Below are 25078 nucleotides of genomic sequence, written 5' to 3'. Positions count from 1 at the left end.
CGGCCGCCCGGCTCCCGCGGCCTCGGCCGCGCCGCCCGCTGCGCCAACTGCGTACGCCGGCTGCGTACGCCGAGTGCGCCAGCGCGGGGCCGCTGCGCCAAGTGCGCTGCGTGCGGCCGGGGGACAGGGAGCGGCCAGGGGACACGGGACACGGGACACGGGACAGGGGACACGGGACACGGGACAGGGGACGCGGGACAGGGGACAGGGATGGAGCACCTCTGCTGCCAGGAAAGGCTGGGAGGGAGAACCGGGGCTGTCCACCCTGGCGTCGGGGTGACCCGATTGTGGCTCTCCATACCCCAAGGGGACGCACAGCAAGGATGGAGCATGGCTGTTATAAGAGAGTGGAGTGACAGGGCAAGGGGAATGGGCTCAAATTGAAAAAAGAGGAGGTTTAGGTTAGATATTAGGAGAATTATTAGGAGAATCTTCCCTGCGAGGGTGGCACAGGGTGCTCGGGGCAGCTGCGTTGCCCCATGCCTCCAAAGGCGGCATGCGGGGCTGGAGCAGGCGGCATGGCGGGGCTGTCCCTGCCGCCTGTGGGGTCCCTTCACCCCGAACCCTCCGCACTCCCCGCGCGGGGCGTGCCGCGCGCGGCGCTGCGCAGCGTGCGCCGAGTGCGTACGCCAAGTGCGCAGCGCCGGAGCGCAGCGCCCCGCCCCCGGCCCGCCCGGATGACGGTGCGGGTTCTGCCGGAGCCATGAGCTACGACCGCGCCATCACCGTCTTCTCCCCGGACGGGCACCTCTTCCAGGTGGAGTACGCGCAGGAGGCGGTCAAGAAGGGCTCCACCGCGGTGAGTCGGCGGCCGCGGGGCTGGCGGGGCGGCGGGGCGGAGCGGGGCCCGCGGCGGGGCCTGCGCGGCGCTGCGCGCCCGGCCTGGCGGGCCCGGGAGGCCGCGGGAGCCGCTGAGGGGCCATCCCTGAGGGGCGATCCCTGCGGGGCCATCCCTGAGGGGCCATCCCTGCGGGGCCATCCCTGCGGGGCGATCCGTGCGGGGGATCCCTGCGGGGCGATCCCTGAGGGGCACCCGTCGCCCCCGGGGCTGCCCCGAGCCCGGCGCTCCCTGCGGGGCTCCGGCCCTGTGTAGGGGGGATCCTCTCCTCGCTCGGTCCCTGCTGCAGATTGTGGGATTTTGTGTTTGTGGGATTTTGTGTTTGTGGGATTTTGTGTTTGTGCACGGATTCCCAGCGCGTTGGGAAACTCGTCGGTGAAAGCCTTTAAAGGCACATTGCTTCTCCCGGCTTCCATTTGTACCAAGCTTTTGCTCGAGGAAAGTTTTATTTCATTTAGGGGAAGGGGAAAAAAGTGTTAATTTGCAAATGACTTTGTATCAGTGATTGTAATAAGTTCTAGCAATAGTAAGTTTTCATTTTCAAAAGTTATAACTGTATTAATAGTTGTGGTATGTTTTAATTACCCAAAAGAGAATTTACCATCTTTGGGATGGGAGTGAATATAACAAGATTTATTTCCAAATAGATTCCTCGTTTTTTTCAGAAATTAAAAATACTGTAAAAGTGGAGGCAGCATGCAGTATAACCACCCATTGTGTCTCTTGTTGAGTTGAACGTTTTTGGAAGCATTTGGAACATGCTGATTCCCATCCCTCTGTGGGAATGAAGGGGAAAGGTCAAGGGTTTTTTCCTCAGTGATGTTGGAGAAGGTGTATTCAAGGTACGAATTAGGACATTAAGGCAGCTACAGACAGAACATTTTGGCAGCTGTAGGTGTTACTTGGCCTGATCTTCAGTGCCTTGGCTCTGAGTTGAGCAGTGCCACTGGACTCTGTGGAAACCCTGATGGTGCTTTGGAGAAAGGACAGTGTGTAAAGGAGCTGGAGCCTGTCTCTGAGGAGCCACAGGTTGGTGTAAACTGATGATGAAACTGCACCCTGAAATGCATTGCCATTTTTGTTACATCAGTCCTGCCTCTGGGTTCAGTGGGAAATAAAATCCTGACTTCAAGCTGAGGAGATGGCTACAGTGTGGGGGTTTGTGCTTGGTTACTGCTCACCTGAGTAAAGTCTGCAGCTGTCAGGATTTCTGGACCTGGGTTAACTTTTTTACTTCTTCTTTTCATGCACGGAAGGTTGGAGTAAGAGGGAAGGATATTGTTGTCCTTGGTGTGGAGAAGAAGTCCGTGGCAAAGCTGCAGGATGAGAGAACTGTCAGGAAGATCTGTGCCCTGGATGACAATGTCTGCATGGCTTTTGCAGGTACCTGGTGCCCTCAGGGCTTTTGGCAGCTGCTGGGGCACCTTTGGGTTTGTTTATGGACTCTGAGAACCCAAAATGCAGGGTGTACCTGGCTGAGAGCTGTGGGAAGCATGGTATTTCCATGGTAGCTTATTCTTTTTTTTTTAATATAGAGAAATACAGTGTCATTGTCAATAATATTTTTAAGATCTGATTTAACTGACTAAAACAACAGGGTTTAGGTTCAGTGTGCAGGAATGAGAGACTCAGTTCTTTCTCCTGCCTTGCTCCCTTAGCCAGGGCCAGGGATATGTGCAGGGGTGTTCACAAACTTGAGGAAAAATTGTCTAATAAAAACAAAGCTGTAAGTGAAAAATGGCAGCATTAGCTAAAAAGTAAATAATAATAATAATAATAAAATTTCTTTAAAATCTTTTTTTTAAAGGGTCACACTTGTGTCAGCTAACACTGTGTTGCTGTAGCCTCATTAAGTAGATGAGGTTTGCTGGGCAGATGAAACTGGACTGCATGAGGGATAATGTGTGTGAGAACAAGCATGGCAAATTAGCTGGGGTATGGAATGCTGTCAGTAGTATTCCCATTTCCTGGCTCAGAACTGTGTGTGTCACTTAACTCACAAACATGGAAGCTGTAAACGAAATCCTTTAGTTATTTTTGTGCATCAGCCACTTTCTGCTGCCTTACAGATGCTCTTGCCCAGCAAACCTGAGAGTTTGAGCTCTGCTTGGATTTTCCCTGACCCCGTGGGCCTTTTAGGGCCAGATTGTGAGGTTTTTCCATGACTCTGAGGCCCCTGTGTCGTTTCAGGGCTGACAGCTGATGCCAGGATAGTCATAAACAGAGCCCGGGTGGAGTGCCAGAGCCACAGGCTCACCGTGGAGGATCCTGTCACCGTGGAGTACATCACACGCTACATTGCCAGCCTGAAGCAGGTACCTGGGGCTGCTCACAGCTGCTGAGGATGTCCTGACCTGACACACGTGTTCTGTGTGCTCTTGTGCTAGCCTGGGTTATGCATTATGTGCAGTTAGGTGTGTGCCACGTGGGACTAGAGTGTCACACGTGTAGCATGAACCACACGTTGTGTAGCATGGAATATCTGACGTTTCCTCAAGCTGTGCAAGTGTCTGTGCTCTGGCCTCACTTTTACCCCTACCTGGTAAAAAACACATTGTGGGTTTTTATTGGGAATGGAAAACAATGATTGAGTTTGTGAATGATAGATTTGAGTTTTTTCCCCCAAGATAAAGCAGCCAGTGCTTGCAAGGCCTGCACAGTTCCATGTGTCATCTCATCAGGAACCCCCTGCTCATCTCACTCCCAGAACAGTGGGCCTGGGTTACTGTCTTTTCTTCATGGCTCCTGGTAGTTTTTCCTCCTGCAAAGCCATTGCAGGGATGGGTAAGAGGGGAGCAAATTGGTGCAGTATTTAATGTTTTGTGTTTGATAGTCATGAATTTAGAATGAATTGCAGCATCAAAATATGCCCAGCTGCGTTCTGTGAGAAAATTACTCATTTGCCAGTGTATTAAACTGATGTTCAGCCACCAGCAAGAATTAGAGAAAATTTAATTTACTTATACACTGATGTGCTGGAGCAGTGGTGATGATAATAATGTGATTCTTGTAATAATCACTGGTCTGTCAGAGCAAGGCTCCACTTCTAGAGTTTGTTTGTTCCTTTATCCAATCTCACATTTGTGTCTGTCTTGCTGGCACTTTCACCATTTCTCCCACACTGTTGCAAACACCCCTGGCCCAGCTCCTGCTGCCCTGGTGCTGTGGGTGTCAGCCCCAACGCCCCTGGTGTGGGACATGGCAGTGACTTTGCTAGCAGTGTCCCAGGAGGGCTGTGACATGGCTGCAGTGTAACGTGCTCACAGCAGGAGCTGCCATGATTTCCTGTGCAATCAGTGCAAATCATTGGTGAAAACTGTGCTTAGGTGTGCTCATGGTGTTTTTTGGCACACTGGGGCTTGCAGAGCTGGCTCTGGCTGCCTCAGCACCCCTCAGCAGGAGGGGAGGTGCTTCTGGAAGCTGTAACCAGGTGTAGGAACAGGGCTGGACAGGAACCACGTCTCACCTGCCTGCCTTAGGGGCTCCATGAGATACAGGGTCCTGACTAATGGAGACAGCCAGCTAAAAGCATGTCAGGTGGCTCTCGTGGTGGTAGCTGCTGCAGAGTGTGCTCAGCAGTGCCTCAGTGTCCTTTGTGCTCAGAGGTACACGCAGAGCAACGGCCGCAGGCCCTTCGGCATCTCCGCCCTCATCGTGGGCTTCGACTTCGACGGGACCCCCCGGCTGTACCAGACCGACCCCTCTGGCACCTACCATGCTTGGAAGGTGAGTGGGTGCAGTCCCTTGTGGGAATGGAGTATTTGTGACTTAATGTCTCCTTTAAAGTGGGATTGGGGTAGAGGAGATCTCGCTGGCCACATGGTGCTGTCTCACAGCTGCAAAAATCCTTAACAATCAAATGTGCTGAGAGTGGCCATCTGCAGTTCAGCTTTCCTTGGGAAGTCTTGTCCTGCTTTCAAAAAAGACCCCAAAACCAACCCACCTGTGCCAGATAACTGTCTTTGTGTGTGACAGATTATGCAATTGTACAACTTTGTGTTTCTTTCTTACTCTGCAAATGAAATCTTTTCTAAACTCCCATTCATTTTCTTTTTCCCCTTAATGTTTCCAGGCTAATGCCATTGGCAGAGGAGCCAAATCTGTGCGTGAGTTCCTGGAGAAAAACTACACTGATGAGGCCATTGAAACGGATGATCTGACTATTAAACTTGTCATCAAGGCTCTTCTCGAGGTGAGGCTGTTTCACATCTCTTCTGTGGCTTTTCACTGTCCAGATTAATTTCTTAGGTGTGAATATGGGAAAATACTTGTGGATGTCCCAAGGAAGTACTGCAAAGGATCTGTGAGAGCTGTTTACTGTAGGCTGTGGGTGTTGGATTGAATTCAAGGTCCAGAATAATTGGGGTCACAATTTCCATAGTTTACACAGAGCTTACCAGCAGCTCTGGGGAGAATACAGACTTCAGTTCTGGGTGTTAACACAAATGCACCAGAGATGTGCCAAAGCACATGCTGAGTATTTTATTTTTTGATTGAAGTTTAAGATACAGAAAACAGCACAAGTCAGGCGGTGGGGCTGAGATGTTCTCCATCTGCCCAGGGCACTGGCACCACTGTGAAGACCCTTTTGAGAGTTAGTGCTGCTGGTGTTGAGAGCTAAAGAGTGAAATACACCCCATCCATATCTATTCTCCTACGGAGGCCTGAGAGGGGTTTGTTGGGGTGAATTCCTGGCCAGGCTCCTAAAGCTTCCCTCTGCCTCTCGCAGGTGGTGCAGTCTGGTGGGAAGAACATCGAGCTGGCGGTCATGAGACGGGAGCAGCCGCTGAAGGTGAGGCTGCTGTTTGCTTCTCTCCCCTTGAGCCCGTCTCTGATACTGTCCTTGTTGATCTGCCTGAAGTTAATCTCACATTTTGTACTGACAAATACTTCAGTTTATTCTTAGTAGCCAAGGAATGTTGTTGTGTCTGCAGCAGGTACCTGCTTTCAGATAAACAGCAGCTCTTCCCATGGCAGAGCTAGAATCACTTCCATGAATGTCTCCTAAGTTTATTGGTATCCTGAGGGTCACCCATGTTTCTGTTTTAGATCCTGAACCCTGAAGAAATTGAGAAGTATGTGGCTGAAATTGAAAAGGAAAAGGAAGAAAATGAAAAGAAAAAACAGAAGAAAACATCATGATGAATAAAATGCACCCGCTTAGCTGCTTCTTTTTAATTGATGGGTTATTCTGTATAGACATGTAGGCATTCCAGCTACTCATACTGTGCTCTCTTGAGATCTACAATAAACCTACTGATTTTTTTTTTAAAGCTGTTATTTAAAAAAACCCTGTCTGTTCCTTGGATTTTAATTACCCAGGATGATCTGGTTGGCTACAGAACAGCAGCAGTGACCCATTAAAGGACAGAGACTTCACTTGCATTTTTTGCCCTGCACACTTCACTTTGTTTAATGGTTCTTTTCTGCACTCTCTCAGCATGTCTTTTTTTTTTTTTAACCTTAAACAGTTGTTTTAGGAGGTTGTGTTATGGTCTCAACATACCTAATATGGAGTTGGGGTTTTTATTCCCTACCAGGCATCTGTCAGGGTGAAAAGGCTGGCTCTGCCTTGCAGCAGCCTGTGACAGAGGTGTGTGTTGTACTGCTGAAGGACAGCAGAGATGGGGGGCTGTGTTTTGGGGGGCAGCAGGGGACTGTGCTGCTGCAGGCAGTGCTCAGGGCAGAGCTGCATGGCCTGGTGCTGCCAGGTCTGGGTCAGAGTACAGCATTGCTGCTGTGGTTCACAGGGGGGATTTGTGCACCGGGAGCTAAACAATAACTAGCAAATGTTACATACAACAGAGTTGTAGCTCCTCCCCTTTCTCCTCTGGTATTTGCCCTCTCTGCCTCGTACCCCAGGAGTTGGTTTGAGCTTGTCCTCATTTCAGAGGAGCCTCAGGCCCCTCCCCACCTGAGCTCACTCTCTCAAGCCTCAGTACTTGAAGCAATAGGAACAGGTACTCCTTTAAGTTTCCCCATTTGTATCCACCAAGGGGGTAGAGCCAAACTGCCCTTCAGTCTGCTGCACACCCAGAGGGTGTGACAGGGTCAGGGCCGGACTGGGGTGGCAGCAGGCACAGCAAGGATTGAACGTGGCCCAGAAGGCTGCAAGGGACAGCCCTGGTACTCCAGCCCCTGCTCAGGACACTGAGGACTCCAGGGATGCTCCAGGCAGCAGAGCTCAGCGCTGGGCTCGCACAGCCAGGAGCTGTTTACAGGAAATGCTGCCCAGCAAAGTGTGGGCAGAGGATCCCACAGGAGTCAAGGACAGGGAGCACACATCAGAGCACATGAGCCAGAGGAAGCGTGGTCCTGAACACCAGGTTAATGTATCAAACCTGGGGCTGGAATGCTGAAGTCAAAAAAGCTGCACTTGGTTCTCTGCTGAAGTCACAGTTGTTCCCACACACTGGGAATGTTCCATGGGGAAGCTGACAGGCCTGCAGCTGAGCCCACAGTGCTCCTGGGGAAGAAGGGCTCACAGGTACCAGTCCTGGGGCTGAGCCACAGCCACCAGCCCCCTCTGCTCCAGGAGCCAGGCCAGCACTTGGCTCAGAGGCTGGGACACAAACTTGAGCAGTGTCAAGGATGTGCTCTGCCTGGGTCTGAAGCTTTACTCTGGAAACAAGGGAAGTGATCCCACTCAACTGAAAAGGCACAGCTATGTGTGAATAGTGGTGATTACACAGGAGCAGTGAGGATTTCTCCTCCCATCCTCTGCCAGGGCAGTGCAATTCCATCTCCACACTTCGAGCCACACTGGCTGCTTTGCCAGCAGCAAAGGCAGAGTTAGAGCAGCTCTGAGTGAGGCATTTCAGCTCACCCCAGATCAGAGGTGTGAGCCAGGGCCTGCAGCAGCAGCAGCAGCTCCTGGGGAGCCCCAGGGCCTCCCTCTGCAAGGCTGGAGTAACATAACCCTCATCAGGCTGAGTCCCAACAGGGGAACCAGGGCAACAGTACAACGGGCAGTGCCTGGATTTGGGTGTTGCAGCCTTTTTCCAATACTGTGTAACACTGCCAGGTTTGCCAGAGCTCTGCAGCCAGGTTTTCTGCAGCTTGGATGGCAGCCCTGCAAGGACAGGTGCCAGAGGAGGTGTAGGGAGCGATGTTATGGAGCTATGTACAGAACAGAGGTGGAGGGAAACATTAAACATTTACATGTTTATTATAATTACAATTTACATTACTCCAAAGAGCAGCCCCACTGCTATGTTCTAATTCTCAGCAATAAAGTCCTACAAAAATAAATCCAAGCTTTTACAGTAACCTAGGTCAATGCATAACTAAAAAAACTTGAGCTATGTAAGGGGTTCAGTCATCAAGGTGCTTTTTCAACAAAATTCCCTACCAAAAATGGGACACATGCCTATAGCAATTTAACCCACTTATTTCATGCAAACAAAGGTAACCCCTCCCTCCCAGCCCTCTCCCCACATACAGATTTTTAAAAACAAAAGAAAAACAACTAAACTATTTACAGTATGGGGGTATAGAGGAAAGAAATTAAACATGCCCATCTGTTAAGCTTCATTATATGGTCTCCCATCCCTAGTTGAATGAAAACATTCCAAAGAGTTCCACCACAGTCTACAGAGTACAGAGAACTGTTTGCATTTGGTGCTGCCTCCAGTGAGGTACAAACCGAGGCACACAAGTCAGAGCCTCAGGTCTCCTTCCCAGACAGTCACTACTGCCAAAACCTCTGCACGTGAGTGGGGACAGTCCCTGCTCCCATCCCACATGGTGTCCCCAAGCTCCAGCCAGGAGCTCCAAGCCCCAGGCACTCCCAGCACCCTGCAGCTCAAGGCAGAGCCACACTCCTGTGGTACCTCCAGCCCAGTAGCAGCCCACAAACAGCTGTACAGTCAGAAACACTACTACATGATCAACACTCCAGTATTCCCAAGTGACAATATACACAACTCCTCAGCACCAGGAATCCATTTCTCCAGATACCAAGTGCTACTTCACACCTGCTGCCAAGATCCGTGAGACCAGCAGCACCAAAGGATCCATTTGGTTACTCAGAACAAACAAATTGTAGCTGGTTTATTTCAAGTGAGCTTTGGTTCCATGTTAAAACAGCATGATTTCTCTTCTCCAGGGTTCAGAAAAGGAGTCTGACTTTGAGCTTAGACTATAGCAGCCTTGAGAGACCCAGAAAGAAGAACCGTGTAAGTTAGTCTGCACTTGAAAAACACAAAAAAAAGAAAAGACACCCTGAAGAAGGTACCCCTGAACACATTCCCTCTTCCAAAAAATATTCCAGCAGACAGTGGCTGGTCCAAAGTAAGTCCAAAATATAAGCAGTAGTACATGAAATTCTGTCGCTTGAGCTGAGACAGTAAACAATATGAACCATTTTCCCACATTAGTGCAGCAGTTGGTTGTTTTCTTTCTATATACAGTTTCATCCTCTCAGGAGAGATGTTTGAACCTATTCAGGAAAAAAAGGTAGAATTAAATTTGATATTATGAGGTTCTTCTCCAAAGAAGAAAAATAGCAAAGCTCACACCCCTGTATCAGCTGAAATGCTTAGTTAGAAACCAAAAGCTGCTTGCTTGAGCTGAGCCTTTTCTCAGACAGGTGAAACCAAAAAATCAACATGTTAAACCACCCCTATCTCCTTCTACCCTTTAGAAATATCAATCAGATCCAATAAGGAACAATTCTTGATATATCCATGACACTGGAGGACGAAACAGGCTGCACAGACACTTCAGGCAAGGAGCAAGAGACAAACCTGGCTCAGGGAGAGTATTTACTCTTGCTAGAGCACTTGCCTCTGAAGTTACACTCTGCCAGTACCAGCTCTGTGAGTGGTTTGGTTTCTCCTTGCTGCTCCACTCCCCCTTCCACCTCGGAATCCACCTCGAAAGCTGCGGCCACGAAGGAACCGTCCGGACACTCCAAAGGTCTCTGTGTTGAGCTTCCTCTCCTCAGCCCACGTGGTGCGCCTGGAACTGAGCAGGGCCGAGTTCAGCTTCAACACAAACACTGCAGAACCTCCAGCTCACTTAGAGAGGAAGCCTCTCACCCCTGATTTTGTTGAGCTGCACTGCAACAAGCAGCAGCTGCAGTGTACCTGCTCTAACCCAACTCCTCTGCAGCCACACCACAGAGCAAGGGAACCCCTTGACACTAAAGGGATGTCTCGTTTCTCCAGGCACTTGAGAGCACCAGTGGTGGCAGTGAAAGCTGAAGCTTTCCCCTTCATATTACCAACATTTAACCTAAAGCATTTCCACAGCCAGAGCTGACCTCTCTGGCCCACCTCCAGGCTTAGCTCACTCCTGTCTGCCAGCTGCACCTTCAGTACAGCATGACCCTGATGCCTCCTCTCCCACAAGCCAGATAAGGGATTTGTTTAGAATCAGTGGGTTCAAAGGCAGTACTGGGAAACAAACTCCTCTATCATAGATTAGGCAAGTGTATCATATCAGCTGAAATGCTTTTTGTTTGATGCCACTGCATGAAGCTTGGTTCACATCACTTGTGAGCCACCAAATGCATGGCAATATTCCCTGTCCAAAGGGTATTCTAAAATTTTTAAATAATCAAACCATGTCACATAGATTATGTCTGAAATTTTATGCCTAAAATTCCTTTTAGAAAATACTCACCTAGATTTCAGTTCTGAAGAAATGTTGTCAAAGAAAGACTTGGATTTATCATAATAGCAGTTGGGCCCCAGCAGGTCCTCCTCTGTGTTACCATCATTGTTTTGGGTTGCCACTCCAGGGTCCCCTTTTTCTTCCCCCGTCTCTGCTTTGTCATCTGAAGATAATGAAATGTATTACACCTCCTTGAGGCACACACTGCAGAGCCATCTGTTCTCTTGCTCCCTCAAACAAGATTTGAGAGGTAATCATACAGTTTTTCAGAACCAGTTTGTCTATGCAGTGTTTACTACTAGCTCAGCAATTCATATTTAATGAAGGCACAAACCTTTAAAGTTCAGTTTCTTCTTGAATTCTTTATCAAGCTCCTCTCTGTTGAATTGTGCATTTGCACTTTCAAAGTCAAAGTCACCTTCAAACTTTATTGTATTTTCCTTCACAGTAGTTGGTCTGTTTTGTCCTCTAGAACGGTTTCTGGTTCTCCTGTTTCCTGAAAGCAGGAGAGTTTAAACACTTGGTAACGCACAGGGAGGTTACATGACTTGCTCAAGACCAGAGGAAACCAGGGATAGAACTCAGGAGTTTCTGGCTTCCAGTCCTGTGGTTAGGCCACACCTCTTTGAAAGCAACTTCTGATTTTGGCTGTAGAAGACATATTACAGCAACACTTTAACTTTCTGAGCAGCATTCCTGGATGTCAGTCTCACCACTAAGAGGGCACCCAACTTTCCTTCCAGCGTGCAGGGAGGAAGTCAGGACAAGCACTACAGCAAGAAAAGCTGAGGGAGGTGGGGAAAAATATCTGTCTGCTCTTCACCTGCAAACATAGCACTGTAATTAGCCCAAAACTCATCTTGATGGCAAAGAGGAGGTCTCAGAAAATCCAGCCAAAGACTCATCTACCCACAAAGGGAGCTTGTACTCTGTCTAGTTTCTGGTTTCCAAATGAGATGCTATCAACTTCTTTTTGGAAAAGCTATAACCCAATCTACACACTAATTTGAAGACCTGAGAGTCTGGAGTGCTGTTTCCTGCCCTTTCTCATTTTATTGGGGCAGAAACCTCTTTGAATTTCACTTTCTTCTGGCCCATGCTTGCACTGCCACTTTGAAATAAGAATTCTGCTCTATGGAGGTGAGTGTTCCATAGCTCCTCTCTGTTATAAAAGCTCTGGAAAGTCTCAAACAGGCTGCCTCTCCCAGTAAATATACTTGAGGTTTCAGAGAAATCCAGTAGCTGCTGCCAAGTCACAGCATTGATTTTTATGACATACCTTCAGCTTTTCTAGAAAAGGCGCTAGAACTCTGTCCCTGGAATGTTCTGAACTTCTGCGACTCCAGAAGCTGTTTTGTTAGGGAAACATCTCTGGATGCCCAAAGCTTTCTGCCAGTCTTCTGTCAGTTAATCCTTCACTGAAGTTACCACCACTTGCCTTCACAGGCTGTTGAGACTGTTTAGCGCCAGCTTAACCTACCCGATCTTCTCCTTTGAGGTCTTCTGTTTTCATCATTCACCTGTCCTTGGGTTTGCACAGGTGCTGCCTGAACTGTATCTACTGAACAAGAAGGATAAACTTTAAAGGAGCACGAGAACAATGCCCAGCCAGCTCAGGGCAGCAGTGCACCTCGGAAGGCTGCTCCAGCCCAGCACTCGGGCTGAAGGGGTGTGTACGTACCGCTCGCTTTGCTGTTGGCCTGCGGGACCTGCCGGGCGCTGCGTGGAATCCCCGGGGTCACCTTCACTGGGGGCAGCTTTTGGGAATTCATGCTGTCAACTGGGCCAGTCTGGACAGCCTGCTCTACCATGGGGCTTTTGCGGACTGGGTGAACAGAAGGAAAGCCAGCACCTGGAAAAAATCCCAATGACTAAGCGCCTCTCAGAAAGTGAGCCAACACCGTTCAAACCCTGCCCACTTCTAGGGAGAAACCTTTTGGTCAAGAATGACTCAAAGCCTTGAGTGTGCATCTTTACAGGCTAAGTTTAAGTGGCACCAGGTAAGGCACCACTGCCATACAAGTCATGGCTCTCACATCCAGAGCCTCAGTTTCAGGAAATATACCCATATATTTCTTAAATCGAGTTAGACAAACATTAAACAACCAAGCCAAGTCAGTCACTCAGACAGTTTATACCATAATCTAATTTCTATATTATGCAGGATTTTACTTTACATGATAACTTTAAATCTGAAACAAAAGTTCATCATTTTGAAACTGTTCAAGAAAGTTACCCCACTCTGTCAAAAAGGTTTTGCAGCAAAAGCTTAAGCACCTCAGCTACATCCCCTTTTGTAAGCCGCTTTTAGAAGTCCTTCAACTTCACTGCTTATTGTTAGAGCTTTCAGACAAAGAAAACCTGAAACCAGACCAGGATCTCAAAGTTACCCTTTTAAATTCCTTCTTGGTCAAGGCCAAAGTGTTACCAAGACTTCTGTTGCTCTTCCATCCAGGCTTATTTATTCACACTACAAAACATGTAAATACTTTTCATGGTTTGGTATACCTTACACCAATTATATTAAAAAGTGACAGTCTTCAGTACTCAGAAGAAACACTGCATTCTAGCTTTAATTAGAAGGTTTGGAGTACTACAGGTTCATGTAGTTATGCATAAGAACTGCTTGGAAGCAAACTTTAACTGAATATATTAAAAGAGCAAGAAAAGTGAAAAGCTGAAGAGTTCACACAAACCAAGCCACTGACACTTCTGGGTCACCCAAGTCCAACATGAGATATACCCAGTAGGTTACATCATGCAGGTTCCCAGCTAATGTACACCTGGAAAACTTGCAAGGAAGACAGACATATCCTAAGGATTATTGAGTAGGACAAAGCTGATGTGCAAGTTTAACATGAGAAAGTTTCAAAGTTTAGCCAGAATATTGGGAAACTATGTACAGATAGATGGCCAAAAGCAGAGAGTAAGTAAAAAGCTTCATGCCAACACAAGCATACATGCTTAAGCTAAAACCAGATGAAACTAATTATGTTTAAATGCAGGCTGCACCTGGTCACCCTGCTCTGAGGAAGGTCAGTCAAGTATCTCATCTTAACCTTCTTTAAAGGTTTTACACATAGAAGCAAGCACCCAGAACCATGTTATCTCTGCTACTCAGGAATTGCTTACTGTTAGTCATGCTTTACTAACTGGGAGTCTGGACAAGGTGCAATGCCCCATCATGCATGAAATCTACCCTGATGTTTCCTCGATTACAGAAAATACAACTGAACTTTTGATCAGCCTAAGTCTCCAAACACAAGGCCACCCACAATTTAGGCAGTGTGCTTCTTTTTCCAGGAAAGGCTGACCAATTCCTCACCCAAACCCTGCAGTGACACATGTTCCTGGACAGGATGCAACACATGAGCATCTCTAAACTTCATCCTTCTCCTGATACTTACACAAGAGGATCCACTGTCTTGGACTTTTCCTTTCTCCTGTCTCTCTAATTGATACTTGTAGGACAGGAGGAATCACACTTCATGTAATGAAAGGCAAAAAAAAAGCTGAGAACAATCTAGTTCTACTGGCATTACCCATATGAGCACTATCATTCTAGGAGGGGTTAACAAGAACAGAGTGTTTGCAAGTGCCATGCAGTTCTTCCAAATATTTGGAGTCCTCAAACTGCTGTTACCCTTGGAAGAGAGCTGATGGGGCTCTGAAGACATGTCAGGCTCTGAAACAGGTTGTGGAGACGGAGAAGAACTAGGGCTGGAAGCAGCTGCTGATGCTGGAGGGCTTACCAATTTCTCTAAAGAGATAGAGGGAAGAAGAGAGAGCAGAGATACATGGATAAGATACAAGGTAGTGAAACATCTGAAGGACTTGGAAAGAGATACAAGATTCTCTAGAACAGCATTAGAGCAGCTTATTTACAGTCTTCTCTGGAAATGCAAGTTCTTTTTACATGTGATGTGAGGTGTGTTAGGTTAAAAATGAACTGGCCTCAACTGTCAGGTATTCCCATTAATTTCAGAAAGAAACTTCAGCTATTTAGTTTGTTTCTTTCGTGTGTGTGTGCACATGCAAGTGAAACATAGGCCTCCTTGCAGTAAAACCATTGCACAAAGTTGTGAGCTGCTTATTCACTGCTCCTTGCAGCCTGACACTTGGCAAGGAGCTTGGTGTTAGTTACTGTTATTTGCTTTCACAGCAGCTGCATACAAGACCATCCCTTTATTCTAGCAAGTAAAGTTTGTACTTACCTAAACCTAAGGAAGCTGCATACTGCTGGCTAAGCAAAGAGCTGGCAGCAAGCTGGCTGTAAGGTGGCATACCTCTAAACGGGCTGTAAGGCACATGTGGCTGAAAGGATGATGTAGAGGCAGAGCCCAGTGAAGACTGTAACAAGACAAAGTACATTTCCATTTACAGTGTCCAAGAGGCAACTTGCTTTGGCAGTGATTCTTTACTTCACATACAGCATTACTAAAGCTTAAGTAAATTCTGAGAAGGGTTAGTTTACCTCTTTATGATTTTCCTGCATTCTCAGCTAGCTCTGGCTTTTGTTGACTGAAGTCTTAATGCTGCTGCTACTTTAAACATTACAACAAAATTCAGGATACTTTAAATAATCTGAAGATTCCTGGAGACACTGATTGCCTTCATTTCTATAAGTTTTTACCAAAATGCAGTCCTTCAACACCAGTGTTTTATCTCAGCTTTTTATCAACACTTCAGGCTAACTTACTTGGACAATGGCAGGATCTTGTGGCAGAGTATGCTGAGCTTTTGGAGGTTCACAGACAGTGATGTCTTTGATGTCACTTCCTCGAAAAATAATGTACTCATAGATTTCTTCTCTGGGAGGAGCCGGTCTGTCTGTGGGCCGGTCCTCGGTCCCGAAGGATCGCACTGGAGCATGGAAACGGTGACATTAGTGCACACTGCCACTGCAGCACTGTGCGCGCTCAGATTCGTGCAATTAACAAGCACTCCTTCAACACTTGCCATTTGTAACAACAACAGCTACTTCCAGAACCCTCAATCTCCTTCTCACACACATCTGCTCCCTCAAATGCCAACTTTTTCAGCAGCCTGTGTAAACAGTTTTGTTTACATCAAGCTGTGAAGGTAAAGACCATAGACCAGCTGGAGTGAAGAATCCTACTGCAAACCCAAGGACTTCCCCACAGTGCTGTACTCTCCTTCCCTCCCCAGCAGCTGTCCCAGTCAGGCATTCAGCTCCAGGCAACTGCACCACACCCCGGGGAGGCCCCTGAAGCAGCAGGGGGAAATTGTAGAAGGCTTTAGAGCTCAAATCTGCACCCCTGGTTTCATACATTTATTATGCAGATAGAGGTGATTTTATCAATGATAAAAACTTCCTATTAAAACTCCCTCTCTACTCCAATGTCACTGTTTTTATTATTAATGTGACTACAAAGCAAGCCATCAGTGATAAATCTAACTGCTTAGGAGGCTTTACTGAGTGCCAGCTACCAGAATACTTGAACAGACACTAACCAGCAATGTCACACACCAGAGTGGAAAAAAATACTTCAGCTGACTGTGGCAACTACTAGGTAGAAGCATAAATTAATTTGAGCCATTAAGGAAGAAGAGGTCAGACTGGATTATTGGCACATCACAGTTACATCAGGCACTGACAGGTAAAAGCCTGAAATTTCAGACACAAGTTACAGAAACTCCCAAGTTCACTGGTGTGGCTGCTTTCTGTCTGTGAGAGGCACTCCCAGTTCAGATGAGTACCAGCACATATGGGCTTAATGCATGTTTTCTGCCAGTGGAAGAACTCTGTACTTGCCTCCCTCAGCTGCTCCTGACAGGTCATCACAGAAGCACTGAAACACCTCCACCAGGACATGCCACTCTTCCTGCCACACAGATGGGGGCACCACAGCCTCCCAGGAAAAAGAGCACCAAAAGTGGATGCACTGAGCACCCTGGCACACCATGCTGCTTCTAGCTCACAAGGAGTGCTGGCAGCTGTAGCCAGGGACACTCAAGAGTCCTGTTCCAGGGCGTATGCAGGTGGCTCACCTCACACCAGGCACCACTTAGTGCCACAAGTGGCCTTCAGCCCTGTTAACATACAGGTGAGCCCTCAAGGAGCAGGTGAATGCCAGAATGTCCCTATCACACTGCTCAGCACCTCATTTGCACCTAGCAGGAAGGGATCTTCACCGGTACAAGGACAAGCTGTCAGTCACTTCCTTTCAATGGCCATCTTCCATGAGTTCCCAGGGTAAATAACCTCTCCAAGTTATTTTAGATCTCCAGCTGCTGCTTGATCATATTACAGCTGTAACCCAGTCAACCAGAAGCAGATTATAAACTGAAAGCAATGCTTGTAGCCTTTTGGACATGAACTGTACCACTGATCCCTCTGTTCAAAATTAGATTATCACAGCTCATGGCAAGATGTACTAAAGGTATCCAGGGCTCCTGCAGGCTCCCCCAGCTAACTTGGGAAGCACCATGACCAGCCCATCAACTTCCCCATGGACAAACACACGACCTGCAAAGCCCAAAGCTGCCCAGGCAGCCTCTCAGCTGGCTGCTCCCAAGGTTTCTGACAAGAAAGGTGGAAAACCAAGTCCTTGTGGTAGACAAAACAGGGCTGTAGGAGTTGAGCTTGCCTATCCCTGCACCTCAGGTGTTTAATTGCTCCTGGCACTGCACAAAATGCAGTTTAAAGTTCCCGTGGAGGTGGGAAGGGCTGTCTCCCATGAAGTTACTGACTATTGCTTACAGATGAACAGGAAATCAATCCCACAACACTGCAGCTCCTGGTTTACAACACAGCTCCTACTCCTGTAGGGCTGTCGAGCCTAAGCTCTGAAGGGGTAGGAAGCACAGCAAGACTGACTGGAAAGCAGAGCTTACGTGGATATTTTTTGTTCAAAAACTACTATTTCTTAAGACTTTTACTTAAGGGGAAGTAAGTTCCTGACAGGACACCAGTAGGCTTAAGCTTTCTTTGTTTGCAATTTAAGTTTAGCCTCTAACAAACAGACAACTTTCTTGTGGTGATTAATTAAGCCCATGGAATCTCCAGCATTTAAGATTCTGTGCACATATTGAGGTTTAACAAATATAAATCAATTGAAAGCAGCCTGGCTTCAAGTGAGAGGCTGAACCAGATTTCCTGCAGTCTCTTTCAATTTAAATTTTTTTTAATGAATGATAGAACAAAAGAGAACGACACTTGCATTGCACACGGAAGTGTTTAAACAGTGGCATCCAGGGTTTAACAACAATTTACCTGGACAACTTCAACAGCACATCAGTAATTCATGGCCCTTCTAATGCCTCAGAGATCAAGTGTTTTAAACCACTGACACCACACTGGGGGTTGATACTGCTCTGACTAACTTCAACATTGTTGCTACATTTGTAATTCCCACACTAATTTTGCTTTGCTATAAAGTCTCTAAATTTGAAGACCCTCTCTGAGCTACAATGAAAATCAGGGTTTGTGATGTAAAGTTTAGAGAACAGCTCTTTAAGCGGGGAAAAATATATATTCCCCACCTGCTGCAACAACCACTTCTCAGGCACTCCAGTTTATCAAAACTGAACACTGAGAAACCAATAAATACAAGAACGGCCAGAAATTTTATCCAGAGCATATACTTACTCCCATCATAAAGCACTTTAACCACACATGCCTCTGAAACACACCAGCTCTGAAGTAGCAAGTGCAATGTGTAAGCAGGGCTATGTAAGGAACCATTTTTACTTGCTGCTGGGTCAAGGCAAAGACCTTCCTGCACCTACAGGAGAGGAACTGCATCCTTCCAGCAACCTCTCAAGTACTTTGAGCCAAGCACTAACACAAGCAGCTCCATTTGTGTGTTTTAAATAAACAGCTACATTCCTAGAGGAAAAGAGAATTTGAGAAAACTCGCATTTTTAACTTCAGAAGACACTCTAATGGGTGTCAAATAATGCCCAGCATCATATAAACATCATTATGCTGGGTAAACAGTGGGGCACAGGCTGCCTGGAGGGTAGTTGTGAACCTGGCAAGTCAGTGCCTCCTGCCAGCAAGGAGCCTTTCAAAACAAAAGGTGTTTGTTTTGTGGACAGCCCCGACAGCGTGAACTTCCCAGAAGCAGGAAGGACAAAACTCAGGGAAAGAAAACAGCGATATTAGCTGAAGTAGCCAAGATGGACTCGAAAAGCAGTACAGGAGTAAGTTCATGTTTGAGGGACTAAACAAGACAGGACAGGTTTTACTGACATGAAATACAGGAGTTCCCAGCACAGGTGACAAGTGAACCCAAAAGACACTGTTTCAAAGATAATGATCAGTGTTTCTACAGGGAAACAAAACCTAAAGCCTCGCTGAGGAGGCAGCAAGGTCGGCGAGCCAGACCCACGTGCAGGTGGCCCACAGCGCCCAGAGCAGGAGCTCCCACCCTCCTCACCTGAGCAGAGCCCAGTTATCGACCACGGAAGGAACAAAGACACAACAACAGCAACTGTTTTCCTCAGCGCCGGCCTGGGGCCCTCCTCGAGCCCAGCACCGACACGCAGCCGGGCACAGCCAGCGAGGGGAACCGAAGCACGCACAGCCATGCCGAGCGTCACCTCCCCGCGCCTGACAATGGCCAGGGGAGCCAGCGCTGCCGGCAGCGCTTCTGCCCGGGAGCTCCCGGGGAGAGCCGGGGGCTGCTCAGCATCCCGGGCCCTGCCCGCCCCTGCCAGTGCTGACTCACGGAGAGCGGCAGCGCTCCGGACCGGGGCTGCAGCCCCGCGGGGCGGGCGGGCCCCGGGCGCGCTCATTGTTCGCGGCACGGCGGCCCCCGCCGCGTCCCCTCAGCCAGCGCCGGCCTAGGCCCGCCCGCGCCCCCCGCAGGGCCCCGCCTCACCCTTGGCCAGCGCCACGGTGGAGTTCTCGGTGTCGATGGTGTAGAGGATGCCCTCATAGCGGATCTGCGCCTTGGAGATCAGGCTGATCTTGCTGCCGATGTAGGGGGTCCCCGAGCTCATGGCGGCGGCGCAGCCGGGGGCGGGCAGGGGGGTCCCGGAGCCGCGCGGAGCCGCCGCGCCGCCCACGCGCACTGCGGAGTGCGCCGCGGGGCGGGGCCGGGCCGGGCGGGGCGGGGCCGGAGCGCGCGCACTCGGCTTCCCGCGCTGCCGCGGCTGAGGGGGCGCGCGGGGCGGGGGCGCTGAGGGGAGGCTGTGAGGCACCGGGGCTGTGCCGCTGCCCCTCGCTTCGGTGTCACTGCGCCCCTCGCCGCTGTGGCACGGCTGCTGTCACGTAGCGCGCGGAGAAGGAGATGGTCGCCCTCCCGTCACGGCACAGCCATGGCTGCCTCTGCCCAAGCCCCTTCTCGCTCCGGTGCCGCGGTTGGCGCTGGGTGCCCGCCGGGCCCTGCTCTGTACTGGTCGTGCTGCGCCTTTGTTCTGCTGGCCCGGCTCGGTCCGGCTCGGGTCACGCCGTGCCAGGCTGCAGCTGGAGGATGGGGCCGCTCCGTGCGGCGTCTCCCGGGAGCTCCGCGGCTCCCCGGCCATCTGCGGGTCAGCGAGAGACAGCCGGCAGCATCTGGCAGGCGCGGCCGCGGAGCTGCAATCGCCCAGCAGCGGCAGGGTGCGCGGGCAGCAGGCTGGGCAGGCATTTCGGGCAGCGGGTCAGAGCGCGCAGATCTCGCCAATTTGTGTGACTCGAATAAGACGCAAAGCCAGCAGCCGGGGACAATGCAGCGGGAGCCATTGTGTGAGTGCAGGGAGTTCCGCCGGAGCTGCAGGCGCGGGGTTCCCTGCCTTCCTTCCACCAGCGGCACAGCAGCCCCCAGGTTCACCCCGCGTCCCTGCACGCCGTGGCTCGCAGAGCTGTTCTCCCTGTGCCCCGAGCTGTCTGCCCTGTGACCTTACGTGTTTTATGGTGCTACTCTTCATGTTGTTTTTACAGCCCGAAGAGCAGATCTCCCCTGCCTGAACAGGGCAGATGCTTCCTTTCCACTCGTACATGTGTGCTGTCTTCTCCTTGTTAAATTGTTCCAGCATAGAGTTCCTAAAAAAATATAAAGTAAGAAAACCCAAAACATATTAATTGGAAAAGCAGTAATTTTGAATGAGAAACTCAGCCCTTAAAGTCAACCTTTTTAGATTTTTAGCTCAGCCCTAAGTATAACTTACAGAGGGAAAGCAGAGATTCCTTTTTTATTGCAGTAAACAGTGCCCTTTAGTGGGCAAATTGATGGTTAGAAACTTCCCTAATGAAAAAGCACCTCTAGTTCCTCTGTATGAGGAGTGCCTAGTTTTGAGTGTAGAAAAGATCAAATGGAGAAATAATAGGGAAAGAAGTAATAGAAAAAGTGTGGCTGCTCAGTTTGGGGCAGCCACAAAAATATTTATAATGAAAAAATTATGCCAATAGTGCAGCCAAAGGTACAGAAACAGAACTCCCTCTTTTGGTTAACATCTTCCAACTCCACAGTATGTTTAAACTGATGTTTCTTATTTCAATTCTTAAAATTTTCTTTAGAAATAGTAAATGGGGCTCCAGGTTTTGCAGCTCAATTAATTTTTTTCTTTATGGAAAGCAAAAAGTCACTGGTTCATAAGCACCTGTAAGTTCCAGTACTTTGTTACTTATTCATCACAGGGTATTATGATCGTTTTATTACTTCACTTTTTTTGCCTTTTTTTCCCCCTTTTTAATACCAGTGAAGAAAAAGACAGTCACATGTACCAATACAGTGATGTGGATCCTTCAGGAAGGCTAATTAAAGCAGCGTGGAAAAAGAAAACTACACCAAGTTGGCATGACCTATACACTGGTAAGGACAGATATGCAAACATACAGAATTTTAGTTATAATCACCATGGCCCATAAATCAGCCTGCTTCTGGAAGATACTCTTATTGTAATGAATTTCCTCAATATCTTGTTTTTGACAACAGTCAGAGATAACAAGCCATCAGCAAGAAGAAATATGACACCTGACATTTTAAGTGGCCTGTTAGTATTATTTATTCTGCTAAAAAATACAGTTCCTCATCCACTAAGTGTTGAAAGGAGGAAGCAAAGAGCATCTCTCACTGTAAATTCATGACAAGTGTGCTATCCCAGGCATCCCTCATATGAGAAGGGAACATTTGGCTTCATACGAAGATGCTGACTGCAGTTCATTGTGGCTGTAGGAAGGAATTTGGCATGAAGGATTCACACAGCAGCCATTTGGATTGCAGGTACCTGTGGTCTTTGGAGAGTGGAGGTGGGGTACAGTCACACCATGAACTGCAAAGCTGATTTATTTACAGGAAAACCTGTGTTGCCAGAGCTCAGGAGACTCCATTGGCAGCTGGAAGGCAACTAGAGGCATTTGAGAGGGTAAGCACCCATGTATCTGTGCACATTCCACAGAAACCTGTGACTTTCTGCAGTGATGAGAACTTGTGGGGTGTGTGATGGTGAGAGAGAGCTTGTGTGGTGGATGGTGGCCACATCCATGGAATCGTGAGCTGAATGACTCAGGTGAGTTCTGGCAGAGTTAAGGACAGACCAGCAGTTGGCAGAACACCTTAACAAGCTCCAGCTGCTGGAGGAAGGGAGCCAGGCCCTGCCTGCTGAAGCAGCACCTCTTGCACCTGGGGACAATGGGATGCCTTTGCACTTGGTGGTAAAACTTAAAAAAAAAAAAAAGGAGGAAAGAAAATAAATAAGCGTGGAAAATGGAGGAACTGAAAATGGAACAGAGATCTGAATTTGGGTGTGGCAAACAATACAAATGGTACAAAGGAAGAGAGAAATTTCTCTGAAATTACTGCTCTTTCTGAAATTACTGCTCTAATCATCTCTTCCTAGAGGAAGAGATGTTAGAGCAGTAATTTCAAAATAAGATTATGGTAGCTGCAGGGTGGGAGGGGAAGGTCACCAAGTACAGGACACTGTTCTGTAGAGGTGTGGAGAGCAGAAAAGAGATCAGCAGTGAAGGAGGGACTGGAGAAACAGAAAAGATGAGAAGGAAAAAAATGATCCACTCTTGTAAAGGTTTTTATTCTACACAAAGAAAAGCTGATGAAGTAGAATAAAGAATAAAGCATGTAAATTCAACTGAAGGAAACGAAAATGATGGGTAGAGTGAGGGGTGGAGAATGGAATAAGGAGAACAAAAATTGGAAATATTAATAAGTAGAAAAAAATAAAAGAATTGGTAATCTATATTTAAATAATGTGGACTTTATGAATTAGTTTCTCAATTTCCCACAGTCTAATAAAAAGAGATACAATTATGTATGAAGAAAATAATGTTTGATTACATTAGTTTGCCTTACATCTCAGGGTCTCTTGAAAAAAAATCCACCAAAACAATAAGTGTTGTTTTCTTTTTTATTTCAGAAATAAATGCAGGGACTGTAACACCTGTACTGCTGTTCTGTCCTCTTTCCCCTTTTTTCTCAGTTTTGAGTCTGTGCCTCAGGGATTTTAATTTTGACATCTTTCATCCCACCCCCCCTATATCAAATTTCAAGTCAGTTTAACTTCTGGTTTTAAATGAAATATTTTATAAAATGTCATAGTTTTAGGCTTGTGGGGGTTTGGCTCTTTTAATTAGTACCTTGACTGTGTATTCAGTGGCATTGGCATAAATCTGCATTTTTCCATTGCACTTCTCAGCAATCCAAGAGCATTGCACAGTCAAGACAAAAATATATTTTACCAGTGAGGAGGAGATGGCAGAGAGATTAAACTTGTTATCCAGACCCACAGAGTGAGCATGAAAGCAAAACCACACTTTGGGCACTGTTTATTTGAATGCTCCAACTGTATGAAATACAAACAAGAGGAAAAATGCTCACGTGAGTTTGGCTGAAAACAAACTTATTTTGTGCAGATACTCAGTGTTTATAATGTATGGTGTCAGTGTCTGAGACAAGGAATTACCTATAAAGATTGAAAAAGCAGCATTTTATATTATTTTATTTATTTGTATTATTTACTAGAATTAACAGGCTCTTAATCAACACTTTAACCAGCTTTATTGTAAATACACTCATGTTAGAATGATACATTTTTATTTTCTTGTTCCATTCATGCATTCAATGCCACTTTTCATACTGTAACCAGTTATTCTTTTCCCTGAAAAATCAACCACTTTCTAATCAACCACACACTACAATGAAAGAAAAAAGATGAAGTAATACATGGAGAAAGGAAGCAAAAAATTTACTTACAGGGATGAAATGCTGCAGAGGATTAGTCTGCAGGGGAAGATTTGGTAGAGGTTTACATTTATGCATTAATTGGGAGAATAGAATCTGTGTATTGAGCTTCATGGGCAACTTTCTGAGAGGTTCAAGAGCTGCAGTGATAACCAATGATCTGAATCCACTTCTGGGCTGAAGAGAGCCCAAGCTACAGCCAGACTGTCACAACTGACCTACTTGGTACACTTGACAGTGTCTCAGAGGAAAGACCAAGGAGCAGATGGGAGAACAGCCTGATACATCACTCTGGGACCAGTCTTTTCTGAACAAAAGCAAATGTTTTTGAGAGTACAAAACGTCCTGCAGACCCCTGGATGTTGCAGACCAGAAAACATCACCATTCTCTGGACAGCAATCTACCTTCACCAGCTGGATTTGGCTAAAAGTCCAGAAATCTTGACAGCAATGTTTCTTTAAGGGCTCCTCCTTCCCTCTCTGGACTTTTCTCTCTCCAAATTATTGAGCACATTCCAGCTATCAGCTCTGAGCACTATTTCCTTGGCACTGAGGCTTCAGTGGGGTTGAACCAAGACCCAGCTGCACAGCTCTTGCTGTGCAAATCAAACCACAGGGCAATACTGCACATCACTGGGCTGAGAACGGAGAGGAGAGAGTCCTTTATGAGATGTTTTAGTTCAGAGACCTCATCTGCATTCATTCTTCTTCAGCCAAAGAATCTCCCCCTCCTTACCTGTTTTACAAATGGGTTATAGATTCAGCTTCTTTCTGTTCAGTGAGGTAAGGGATCATTTTACCAGCCTTGGCAGTGTGCTGTTCTTTCCCTGCACAACATCTGCTGCAGTTTTCATGGCTTGAATTGTTCCTGGACTTGTTTTAAAAGTCATGTTTCAGAAATGTCTTTGAGGAGATGAATTATTAGTCATTGTTTTATCTTCTAGGGTGTTCTTCATTTATCTTGGTTATTTTCCTTTTAAAAATAAGACTGAAGAGGCTTGGGAGTTTAAAGTTTATAGGTTTTAATTCAGGTTTAGGCTAAAGATACCAAGAATGGTACAGTAATTCATAGCAATAGGATTTTAGTGCAGTTTCAGGAAATAATTTATTTTTGTACGACAATAAACTGGGATTTAATCTCCTTCTAACTCACACTTCTCCTTACCATTGTAGTATTTGTGTACACACTTTTCACAAACACATGACAATTCTGATATTTACTGTTCCAAAGCCTTTGCATTATTTGTTCCTCATACCTCATTTCTCCATCACTTCATGTATGACAAGGTCTTTGATTATTTAGTGCACTATTAAACCACATTTTTAATGTTAACTAACTAAAAAAGAGATTTGGGTTTTCAATTTTTTCACTTAATTCTGATTAATATGTTTTAATTTTTTTTCCAGAACGCCTCACGTCCTCATCTTAGACTCGGTATTTTACTCAGCATTATCCTCAGCATTTACTCTGCCC

At 47.2% G+C, this 25078-nt stretch overlaps 2 protein-coding genes and 1 long non-coding RNA gene across 6 annotated transcripts; 2 read left to right on the top strand and 1 right to left on the bottom strand.

Moving 5' to 3' along the window:
* Positions 1-643: 643 nt before the first annotated feature.
* Positions 644-6223, top strand: PSMA7 (proteasome 20S subunit alpha 7). Its single transcript, XM_039719280.1, has 7 exons — positions 644-799; positions 2095-2221; positions 3029-3153; positions 4442-4564; positions 4911-5030; positions 5568-5630; positions 5888-6223. Exons 1-7 carry the CDS (start codon positions 704-706, stop codon positions 5978-5980), a joined length of 747 nt encoding a protein of 248 aa, XP_039575214.1. The 5' UTR covers positions 644-703; the 3' UTR covers positions 5981-6223.
* A 1764-nt stretch (positions 6224-7987) lies between these two features.
* On the bottom strand, positions 7988-19499 carry LSM14B (LSM family member 14B). 4 transcript variants are annotated; one of them, XM_039719238.1, is made up of 10 exons: positions 19306-19499; positions 15156-15319; positions 14671-14806; positions 14100-14216; positions 12138-12308; positions 11937-12017; positions 10791-10952; positions 10466-10619; positions 9626-9805; positions 7988-9278 (listed from the first exon to the last, which is right to left on the bottom strand). In XM_039719238.1, the coding sequence occupies exons 1-9, from the start codon at positions 19424-19426 to the stop codon at positions 9634-9636; spliced, it is 1278 nt and encodes a 425-aa protein (XP_039575172.1). In that variant the 5' UTR covers positions 19427-19499; the 3' UTR covers positions 7988-9278; positions 9626-9633. The 4 variants fall into 4 exon arrangements, with proteins under 4 accessions (XP_039575172.1, XP_039575173.1, XP_039575175.1 ...); XM_039719239.1 differs by having other exon boundaries at positions 11937-12014; XM_039719241.1 differs by lacking the exon at positions 14100-14216.
* A 20-nt stretch (positions 19500-19519) lies between these two features.
* Positions 19520-21737, top strand: LOC120507043. The gene is made up of 3 exons (XR_005628662.1): positions 19520-20153; positions 21107-21630; positions 21703-21737. It is a non-coding gene; the product is annotated as an uncharacterized LOC120507043 (long non-coding RNA).
* Positions 21738-25078: the final 3341 nt, after the last annotated feature.

The sequence above is a fragment of the Passer montanus genome, unplaced genomic scaffold, assembly GCF_014805655.1.
Source record: "Passer montanus isolate IOZ18808 unplaced genomic scaffold, ASM1480565v1 scaffold41, whole genome shotgun sequence".
Taxonomy (NCBI): Eukaryota; Metazoa; Chordata; class Aves; order Passeriformes; family Passeridae; genus Passer; species Passer montanus.
This window is presented reverse-complemented; position numbering and strand designations above follow the sequence as displayed.